The following is an 11281-nucleotide window of genomic DNA, read 5'->3' as shown; positions in this document are numbered from 1 at the left end:
ATTCAAGGTTGCACTTCATCAGTGACTAATAACTGACCATCATTGAATAGCTTACAGTTTTGGGGCCTTTCCTTTCAAACTTGTGCCTGTGTTTTCCAGAGTTTTGTTCTTATCTCATGTGTAAGCTGTAAAAAGAGGCACCTGGTACCCAGCTGTAGCTCAAACAATCAGTTCTCAGAGTAATTTCTTAAGCACAAGAGGCCGGAGTTTGGGCCTTGCGCACTGAGCATTGAAAGCAGACCTGTTCCTAGCAATGGCAATACTATTTTTACTGACCCACTTGATACAGAAGTGTATATACACTGTTTACTTATCATGCTCTGTAAGGTTGCTTATGTTCGAGTTCATAACAGACTAATAATTAAATACAACTCAAGTTATTGCTTTTATGGGTGCAAAAGCTTCTCTTTTGGCTACAGACAAATAAGGTTTTATAGCTGTGTAGCTAGTGATGAACGGCACATTCAACTGATGAAAAGTTTAATTCTGAGTATCCTGAGGATAGTGATGTTCGAGCCAAATTAAACCATTTAGCATGAATGGGAGAAAATACATCTAAACTGTTCAAGCCCTTGGTATTTTCAGAGAAACTAAACCAGCCTGCAAATTTGGCCATCCAGCTAACTTTGCTTTGGGATCTGCTGCCGCCTCGTGGGCTCGGGATGAATTTTAAGTCCCGAGATAGGCAGACAGAAAATTACCGGATGCTAACGTTGGATTTTGGGGGGAAAGCCTGGCTACTTGACTGACATGTAAGCCCACTTATATTCCAGTATCATTTCCGTCCTGGTGTGAAAAGATTTTTGCGTAAACAGGTTACATTTTCGACTTTTCACTTTCTTGAATTCACAATTACAGCAACAACTTTAATTTGTTAAGACTTCAAATTAAAATACAAGTAAATGTACTGTTATTTCTTAGGGCTTTGCTCCATAAAGAAGTAGTGCCCTTTAATCACTCTATACTTGGTGTATAGGTAAATAGACAAAGCTTTTTCATCTCATTGTTCTCCTGTATTGCCTTGTTTGGGGTATGTTTCTGGATCATTTATGAATTTGATATTGGAACTAAAGGGTTCCTACACATTCTCCAGGCTATATAAGACCATGGAGTCATTAATAGCTCAGTAGCTTGTCTTTGGAGAAGGAGATCACATGGATATTAGCTTGGAAAAAGGCTGGAAGCACTTTGTGGAAAAATGAATTCTCTGGGTTCTTAAAAATTTTCCTGTTTTACTACTGCCATAAAATCTGATAATGGGATGCTAAGGTGCTCATCCAAGAAGCTTGGAGCTGTCAGAAGCAGATCCACTCACCTTGGAATGGCCAGACTTTGAGGCAAAACAGCCACTAGCTATGAAATGAGCAGTGACTTAAATTTGCTTTAACTGTATTAGATGGTTTACACTTAATTTCTGTTTAATTATTAATTTTTCTTTATAAGCCCCCTATAAGTACTGTTACTTATCAATCCTCTAAAATCAATGCTCTAAAAACGATGTGCAGAAATACGTTAATAATTCAAATACTATATATGAATAGAAATAAACTAATTCAACGGAGTCTCCGCCTCCTTCACAAAATAATAATAAAAAAAATGTCTTTCTCCTCTCCTTAGCCCTCTTTTCAGCCCGAGCCCTCCCTGCGGGCACGCCTCTGCCGCTCCATGGGCCGGGGGGGGAAGGAAAGCTGCGGGGTGCCTGTGGCCCCGGCACCACAGAACCGGGACGAGGAGGCGGGCCCGGCCCCATCTGCCCGCCACCCTCTCCCACCGGGCGAGCCGGGCCGAGCCGTGGCGGCCAGGACAGGGCGGGACAGTCGCGCCCGCCGCTCTCCCGCTGGAATGTCCGCGGCCGCCGGGCGGAGCGCGGGGGGCGGGGCCTGACGGGGCGCCGCAGCCAATGGGGCGAGGCCAACGGGTCGCCGCAGCCAATGGGTGCGGCGGGCGGTGGCAGGGGGCTGGCGGGAGGGGGCGCTGCCGGCGGCAGATCCTGCGCGTCCGTCCGTCCGTCCGTCCGTGCGGCGGGCGGGGGTCGCGGGGCGGGGCCGGCGCGGGTTCGAGACCCGGCCATGGCGGCGGCGGCCGCTCGGTGGCCCTGGGCCCTGCTCTGCCTGGCGGCGGCTCCGCTACTCAGCCCCGCGGCGGCCGGTGAGTAGCGACCCGCAGGGGGAGGGAGCGGGGGGAGGCGGCCCCGCGGGTCCCTTTCCACAACATGGCGCAGGGGCGGCGGCGCCCGCGGGGATGCAGCGCCGCGGGACGCTCCTGTCTGGCCGCAGCCGCGGGCGCGGTGGCCGGGGCCAGGGAGAGGGGGCACGGCGCCCCGGCACCGCCGCTCCCCCCGCACCTGCCCCGCGCCGCAGGGGACGGGCAGCGGCGCCGTCCCGGTGCCGGTCCCGCCTGGTGCCTGCCCCGGCTCCCCGTGGAGAGCGCCCGCCTGGATCCCTGGTGCGAGGACCGGCAGCGGCGGGAAGGGATTTCCATGGCTAAGGGCGCGAGGGGTAGGAGGCAGGGGCACGGCCGGCTCTCCCCGCCGTGGGGATAGACCTCCTCTTCTATCCCAGCGGGTTCCATGGCTCGGGGCCGGGATGTGTGCCTTCGGCTGTCACACAGGCTGTGGGTAAATTCCCGAGACTGTGACTTGAAACGGTCCAAAGGGGTAAAACTTGATACCTGGATTGCCATATGTAGGTGTCGGAACAGGCTGTGTATTCCAGGGCTCGTATTCCTTATGGTGTTGCTAACGTTTTCAGTAAGAGGAATGAGATTGATCGAGGTATTGAGTATTTTGAAAAAGTAAAGGCAAGACGTTTAATATTGAGAAGGGTAGTGGTAAAATACTTCCCTGCACTAAAGTTGTGATGGCACATGTCCTGGCAATGTTCGCTCACAGCCCAGAAAGCCAGCTGCATCAAAACAAGCGTGCCCAGCAGGTCAAGGATGCTGCCCCTCTGCTCTGCTCTTGTGAGACCCCACCTGGAGTACCCTACATCCAGTTCTGGGGTCCCTGGCACAGGAAAGACATTGACCTGTTGGAGCAAGTCCAGAGGAGGACTGCTAAGTTGACCAGAGGGATGGAGCACCTCCAGTGAGGAAAGGCTGAGAGAGCTCAGGCTGTTCAGCCTGGGAAAGAGAAGGGAAGATGTTATAGCAGCCTTTCAGTTCCTGAAGGGAGCCTGCAAGAGAGATGGAGGCGGACTTTTTACAAGAGCATGTAGTTACAGGACAAAGGGTAATGGCTTTAAACTGAAAGAGGTTAGGGTTAGATTTAATATTAGGAAAAAATTCTTTACTGTGAGAGTAGTGGGGCACTGACACAGGTTGCCCAGAGAAGCAGTGGATGCCCCATTCCTGACAGTGTTCCAGGCCAGGTTGGGTGGTACTCTGAGCAATCTTATCTCGTGGAAAGTGCCTATGGTGGAGGTATTAGAACAAGATTATCTTTAAGGTCCCTTCCAACCGAAACCATTCTGTGATCCCATGAGTCTTGACAGGACTAACTTCTTGACAGGACCAAGAAAAGAAGAGTGGAAAAAGAAGGCAGCACAAACACAGATATTGGAAAATTGCTTTTAATAAATAGATCACATCATTGTCACAGGAATAGAAAATACAAAACATGTAATACTTTAAAGAAGAAGACTACAGTCATTGAGGCATTTATGGGCATTTCATTGTTGTTCAGTAGTTCTAGATTCTAGTGAGGCATGGTTTTGGGAAGAAAGCAGTAAAAAGCTAGTGGAATGAAATATGACATACTCTGGCCCAGATTTCTGTTGATAAACCTACTCATATTGCGAAGACTTCATGCCCAAGATCCTTCTCAATGGTTCAGTCAAAGCCCATCTAGTAAGGTATTGTGAAATAAGACTCTATATGTGTGGTATCATTGTACAGTATTGCTTTTTTGTTGTATCAGTGTGATATGTAGTTCGGATACAGTTGAGCAGAAATCTGTAATTGTTAAATGATCCTGGATGTGAAGATGTGCATGGTAGTAAAAGCTTTGAAGGAAACCTCTGTCTGTTTCCTGATACACTGGTCCAAATACTGAGAAGTGAGGATGAAAGTGAATATCAAAGTATCATGCAATTCATTTTATATTGGCCAAGCTTAACCATGAATGAACAAACTCTTTGTATGGTAAGGGTAACAAAGCACACTAAAATATAATGCTCAAAATGCTGCTTTACGCTTTGGTGTTTTGTGACTTCTCAGTGCTTTACTTCTCTTTTTTTTTTTTTTTCTCTTGATGTGTTCATATCTCTGTTTGCTCTGTGATTCCACCTGTTCCTGACTGATTCTTGCACTTTTCAGATTCTGTGACATTATTCAATTTACAAAGACATGTGGTCTCTATGGAGATTTTTGGTGGGGGGGTTGTTCACTTTTTTTTTTTAAATTTACCCTGGGTTAATAAATTTCACTGTCTCATGAAGGAATTTGCCAGGTGCCAAGCTAGTGCAAGTTAAGCAACAGAAGTGTGATTGAAAGCAGAAGGGGAACGAGATCTCATTTTGGTGGCAGTGAGTGTTCAGTGGTAACTGTGAGACTCGTTGAACAGATCTGCATCAGTTTCAGAACAAAAATTTCTTGTGTTCTTTTTCTGCCTTCTGGGAAGGAAAATTTCTTGCCATCATCTGTGGACAAGGCACATTGTCCTGATAGGACATCAAGTGTGTACAGAAGTGATGGTTAAGTGTTTCAGGTCTTCTAAATACTTTTTTCCTTTCCCCCGCTTTTCCATAGGTTTGTCGTGTTGTTATCATGCAAAGGACAATTTAATGTGCCGTGATGTCTGTGAACAGGTAAGCTCGTTTTAAATTTGGTTTTAACTCCATCAGAGTTAAAATCGTGCCTTTAGACAATGATGTAGCAACATTAAGGTTTTAAGCTAATGATCTGTCTGAATACTATGTGTGAATCATGAGATGTAATGCTACTGAAATGAGAACTTAAAGGTTTAAAACTGTAGTCCTTTTTCCTTTCGTAGTGGAAAATGGGTTCTGCTGAAGGTGAGGAGAAATAGAGATGCCAACCTGAAGTCACAATTTGGTCAAGAAGTGATAAGCATGTTAGGAAATAAGAGGGGTGAAGGTATTTTACAAAATTTCTGGATCTTTTGTGTTTCCAAGTTTTTGGGAATTCAAAATAAAGAACAAGATACTGGTACTATTCTGTTGTTCTACCAGTTCTTGTTTGTGAGCTAAGCATCTGAGATACTCATTATGATGTATGGCTTTGTGAATGCAGCCAAAATCTGCTCACCTAGTCTGTTCATAGGATAACAACAAAGAGCTGTTTGTGCTAAATTCAAGCTCGGAAAGTATTTTTCCACAGCTTATGTTTAGACTTGTACCTTTGGGTAGGACGTTATACAGCTTTCTGTATAGTTACCTAAATTTATCTACGTAAAAATTTTACATCAGTAAGACATACATAACATGTATACACAATTTTTGTATTAAAATTGTGTCCTTACATCATACCTGTGTCCTTTTCTTGTCTTCATTACACAGTTTGGGTTGTTCAAGCACTAAACCTGATTATGATTAAATTTATATTTATCTCTGATTGTACTAACAAAGTTTTTACTTTAAATTGCACTTCTCCCTCCCTGATATATCTAGAGAATACAACCAAATCTTCTTTCAGTTTTCAAATTGTTGGGCCAAACATGGAAAAGTGTTCTGGTCTCCTTGCATAAAATATTCTTCCAATCCCTATAATAATTCTTGCAGCCCTTCCAGCAGAAGTTTATCTCTTTGAATACAGGTAAGCAAAACTGTACATGGCATTATACATGAACGTATAGCACTCAGTATTAAAAATTGTATTTAAACTTAAATGTAAGTAAGAGAAAGAGATCCATTCCTATATATAAAAAAATTAAATGGTAGATTTAGTATCTGCATTGGTATGGTATTTGGAATAATCTGTCCAGTTCTTTCTGCTGGTTCATTGGTTTGAAGTTCCTAGCTTATCATGTGAATTCCGGTTAGCTCTTCAGCTTTTTACTGTCAAATTCCATCCCAATTCTGTTATACTGGTTCTAATTTTTGCATAGTTTTCTGTGGGTTTTATAAGATACTCTGATCTTGCCTCATCTGGATGACCCCTCTCTAGTCAGATAATCAGTATATTCAGAGTCTTTGTGGTGAGAGGTTTATAACAAGTCTAAAGCAAGACTGGTGCCTCTCAGAGTGTTCTATAAGAGCTGGCTTAGTTAACTCACATTAGGCTGGTAGCATAATTTTCTGAGTGATCCTTTGATACAGGCAAACAGCTGGCTGAATTAGCTGTCTGCTGTTTTTTACTGATTCTCATGTTCTGTTACTTAACCATTTTGTGCAGCTCGATTCAAATGCTTTGTCTGTGTTGAATCCATTTAGGAATGTATTTGATACTTACCCCCTTGCCTTAAATGTAAAATTTGTAGGATGAGGGTGTACAAACACAAGGGGTGGCTGTAAGGAAACAGAGTTGGCTGAATTGCCTTTTTCCATCTTTCCAAATACCTTTTCTAGAATATTTACCATGCACTTGTTGCCTTGTCAGTACCACCACACTGTACCATCCTGACCTGATAATTTACTAATAATTTTTTAAAAGTGTTTTCCTCCAAGATTTGGTAGTTTAAGCCATAAAACACTGCAGTTGCTTGCCAGGATTGTCAGGGAAAGGGAATAAGCTTGTCCCCATATTTCTATTTAAGTAATGCTTAGGCAATGCCTGTGACCAGGGTGCACAGACAGAAATTTGGGCATTGACACAGCCAATTGTTGTGAAGAGTGTCATTAGCAAGTGCAGAAGTACTGAGGTACTTCTGAGGTGCCTGAGACTGGGTGCACCTGTTGTGCCCAGGAGGATAGTCCATGGTGCTGTCTGGGCAAACACTCATGACATGGTGGAGGGCTTGACCCAGAGGGAGCTCTTGAGGAAAATGTGACCAACCACATCTTGGGCTGTGGGGAAAAGCTGGTGTCTCTCCTTGAGACGGTGGCACTTCAACTGTGGGAGTCATGCTCTGGTCAGCTTCCTGAACTGTGGTGTAAGCTGAGGATGGAAGCATTGCCTAAGTGTAAATGGGGAGCTAGACAAGCTCTGTGGAGAACCTGCAAGGGCAGTAGCCTGGACTATGCATCGCATAGAAAGAAGGATGGCCAGAGGCTGTGCTTAGTGGAGAATGATAGTTTTTGTGGCTCCTCACAGCAGGAAGAAATTTCTCAGCCTGTCTTGGATATGCACTTACAGAATAGGTTTGGAGCCTCAGAACAGGTGAGGAGAAACAAGCTTCACTGGGGAGCCCTCTTGGCCTAATCAACAGGTTGTAAACAGTAGCACCAGGCAGAAGACTCCCTTCTGCAGGGGATAGAGGCATTCATCTGCAGATTAGACTTCCTGTCTAAGGTGTCTTGGTTTTTAGGGGCTCAGATCTAGGATGTTGCAGGAATTGCAAGGCTTTTTGGACCCTCAGACTGTTATCCATTGTCTGCTCATCTACATGGACACCAGTGATAAAGTATTGAGGAAAGGCTTGCATGAGTAAAAGATAACTACAGGCCAGGGACTAGGGTGAAAGGCACAGGAGACCCAGTGATGTCCTCCTTGATCCTGCCAATTAAGGAAAAAGGCTTGATTAAGAGTAAGGATTTCTGCTAACTAGTAATTCAGCTCTGTGAGCCCTGTGAAAAAGAAAACTTGGATTACAGGTTTAATTTTCAACTAACATGATTCAAACATTCTTAGTAAGTATTATTCCACTCTTAGCTTTAGTATCATCTCCTGTTCATGATTATTTGATTAAGTATGTCAGATATCGTAGCAAGAAATATGTCGTTCTCTCTTTCTTTAACTGACGGTTTTTTCGTAAGTTAATTTCTGGGAAGTTTCATAATGATAAATTTCCTGGCAGCATTCATCTCTGTACCGCTCCAGAGGTCTCTATCCACATCCTTCTCCAAGCATAACGAGAGTCCATCCCAGTCCCCAGGAAAGCACGTTAATGTTTCAAGAATCTGATGTGGCTAAACAGAGAAGTAAGTCATGAACAAGCTTAAGTGAAGAAAGGCTACAGTATAGAGAAGATAGAAGCAGGGAAGGTTATACAAGAAGAATTTAGAGTTTGCTGAAGCAAGTAAGGTTATGCTGGGAAAGACAAAGCTCAGCTGGAATTGAGACTTGTAGAGGATGTCAAGGGCAACAAGACTTTAACCACTATGGTAGTAGGTAAAGGCTGAAGAAGGAAAAATGTGCAACTGTTGCCGAAGGCAGCATATGATTTAGTGTCAGCAAACACAGATAGGGCAGAGGTACTGAATGCCTTCTTGCTTTGTTGACAAGATCTCCCAGTCCTCTGTGCATAGGGATGAGGTACAAGGAGATGTACTACCAGTAATAGGTGGTGGATGAATTGGGAATTACTTGACCCATACATGTCCATGGGACTAGATGGCCTGCATCTGAGGATGCTGAGAGAGCTGGCTTGTGTCACTGCAAGGTTACTTGTTCTCTGTCATCTTTGAAACATTGTGGAATTTGAGGGAAGTCCCCAGTGACTGGAGAAGGACAGTGTACCCATCTTCAAAACCAACCAATCAAACAAACAAAATACCCCAAAGGCTGGTGCCCGATCCAGTAAACTACAGGCTATTCATCTTCTCTTAAATGCCTGTGAAGATCATGGACAGAGTCCTCTCAGAACACATCTCTGAGTGTGCAAGGGGTAAATTGTGCCTGACAAACCTGATTGCCTTTGATAATAAGGCTGGATTTCTGGATGAGGGGAAAGGAGTGGGTGTCATTTGTGTTGACTTTAGCAAGGCTTTCAACACTGCTTCACTCAGTATTTTTATAGCCATTTTAGGATCATATGGTTTTGATGAATGGACAAATAGATGAGTAAAAAACTGGTTGTATAATCAGACTCAGAGATAGAGGTTAATGAGTCCTACTTTGACTGCAGGCTAATAAGTGGAATACAAAAGGTGTCTGTCCTGTTCAACATCTTTATTAACAACTTGGAGGAGGTGACAGATTTGACTGTTATTGAGTTTTTAGGCGATATGAAGCTGAAAGGAAGCATTGATAATCTTAATGGAAGGACTGTCATCCAAGGGGATTTGGATAGATGAAAGGAATTGGCCAAAAGGAACTTTATGAAATTCAACAAGAACAAATGCAAAATCCTGCACCTGGGAAGAAAGAATCATTTGCAATGAAATGAGTTGGAGATTGATTCTCTAGGGAGCTGATTTGCTGAAAAAGGACCCAGGGGTTCTGATACACAGACAGCAAGCTGAGCATGAGCCAGCAGTGTCCTCCAACAGTAAAGAAAGCATCCTGGGCTATAATCCCCATTTAGGCAGCACTTCCTGGCCACACATAGAATGCTGTGTCCAGTTTTGTACCCCCTCTTACAAGAAAGACATCCATTACCTGGGAAAAGTTAGCAGAGTCACCCAGGGGAACAGGGTGCCCCTCTCTGGAGAAGCTGAGGAAGAAGGAGCACCTCGGAGCAGCCTTCTGGTACCTGTAGAAAGATTGCTCAGAAGACAGAAACAGGCTCTTCACAATGGTACACAATGTGAGGACAAGAGAGAGCAGTCATAAATTGAAACCAGAGAGTTCCAGCTGGTTATGAGGAATAACTTTTCCACTGTGAAAACAGAGAGGCTGTGCATTTTTTATCCTCGAACCTGACTGGATAGAACCCTGAGCAACATGGTCTGGCCTCATAATTGACCCTTCTTTGAGCAAGAGGGATCTTCTAAGATCCCTTCTAATCTGAATTATTTTATTGTTCTATGACCTCAGAAGACTCAAAATACTACTGCAGTTCTTTTTTTACTCTCATTTTGAAACATGTGCTTTTGCTCTCTTGGCTTTCTTTCAATAAGTTTATCATTTTGCAAATTTAGAATAGAACTGTAATGTATTTCTCCTTCTGAAATGCATCTGTTTCAGTTTTTCGTGTAATTTCCAGTTTCATATCCCACATTAATAGATCTCTTTCCATCCCTCTTGTTGTCTAGTTTCTTGTTTTAATTTGTGTTTTTTTTAATTAGACTGCTAAAGGAACAACATCTTCAGCATCTTCAGTTGCATACCATCCAGTCTAATGAGCTTCTGACTGTTCAGTTTACTTAGATGGTGCTTAAATTGTTCTTGCTGTGCTGTGGGTACTATTCATTCCCCTGTTAGTTTTGGTAGTCTCTTTAACTAGTCTAGGTTTTGTTTATCTTTGTTCCACAAAAATTATTTGTTTCAGGTTTTTTTTGGAAGGAGTTTAGTTGCTTGATGTCACGTAACGTGTAGCAGAAGGTTAATTAAGTAAATAGAGCTGTATAGTATTTTGGTGTGTGGGGCAAAAATCCTCTATTTCATACTGGCCCTTTACATTAAGTAGAAACTTTTTGATCAAAGTGCTTGAGGAGGAAATTCTCATTCACTGTAAATATAAAAATTGCCTCTTTATAAAAAGCACAACATATCTGAAAGACTACAGATCTACAAAAGAAAATCTCAACTTTGTATCATACGGATACTAATAGTTAGCCAAAGTTCTCAGAGTTGAGTAGAGAAACTAAAACTGGTGAAATCAGTTGAAAAAAGTTTTTGATGTGCGGTTATATTCTCTATGTTTTAAGGTGTGTTTTGTTTCTAACAGATTTTGTCTTCTAAGAGTGATTCCCGTTTGAAGCACTTACTGCAGCGAGCACCTGAGTATTGCCCAGAATCAATGGTAAGGCTTGCTAGAAAAAATCTTATCATGAGATTTGATCCTCAAAGTAGGATTATTTTTTTTGTAAAGCCATCATATATTGTGCTACTTGCAATAAGGTGGGTTGTATAAGCTATAAAATGGCAATGAAAATCTTATCTGTGTTGTAAAAAACTGTACTGAGTGATTGTTACTTGGATGTCGATGGCAGCAACTTGAATTAGATCATATGTTCCAGCTTGTGTATGGGACAAAGCCATGAGGTCTTGGTTGGGCTGAGGCAAGGAGGCCCACGTAGCTGCACTGAATTGTTTATGGCTTTATCTGAGAAACTGGGGTAATGCTTTTGTTGGATAAGTAAGATTATGGTTTCCTTAAAGTACTTCAGTGTTTCACTAAAAAGATGAAGAATGTAATCTGCTCCTTGTCTAAGGGGTGATCTAATTGGGGAATAGATAAGTACTGTCAGTCAGACTGTAAATTTTAGAGTCTTATCTCTTGGCAACATAGAATATCTGAATACATTTGCTATCTGAAAAGTCTGTTTTCTTCTTGCGGTTT

General features: G+C 43.0%; 1 protein-coding gene across 3 annotated transcripts in view; it reads left to right on the top strand.

Moving 5' to 3' along the window:
- Window positions 1-2069: 2069 nt before the first annotated feature.
- RECK (reversion inducing cysteine rich protein with kazal motifs) overlaps window positions 2070-11281 on the top strand; it is a 53206-nt gene continuing 43994 nt past the window's right edge. For 2 of the 3 annotated variants that reach the window (XM_032700744.1, XM_032699938.1), the window contains exons 1-3: window positions 2070-2148; window positions 4747-4805; window positions 10667-10741. In XM_032700744.1, coding sequence (XP_032556635.1) covers window positions 2070-2148; window positions 4747-4805; window positions 10667-10741 — 213 coding nt within the window. Of the gene's footprint in view, window positions 2149-4746; window positions 4806-5755; window positions 5773-10666; window positions 10742-11281 lie in introns of those variants that run through there. The other variant, XM_032701523.1, reaches the window with a different exon arrangement.

This window comes from Chiroxiphia lanceolata, chromosome 1 (genome assembly GCF_009829145.1).
Source record: "Chiroxiphia lanceolata isolate bChiLan1 chromosome 1, bChiLan1.pri, whole genome shotgun sequence".
Classification (NCBI taxonomy): Eukaryota; Metazoa; Chordata; class Aves; order Passeriformes; family Pipridae; genus Chiroxiphia; species Chiroxiphia lanceolata.
Note: the sequence above shows the minus strand (reverse complement) of the source record. Positions and strands in the feature narration are given on the sequence as shown.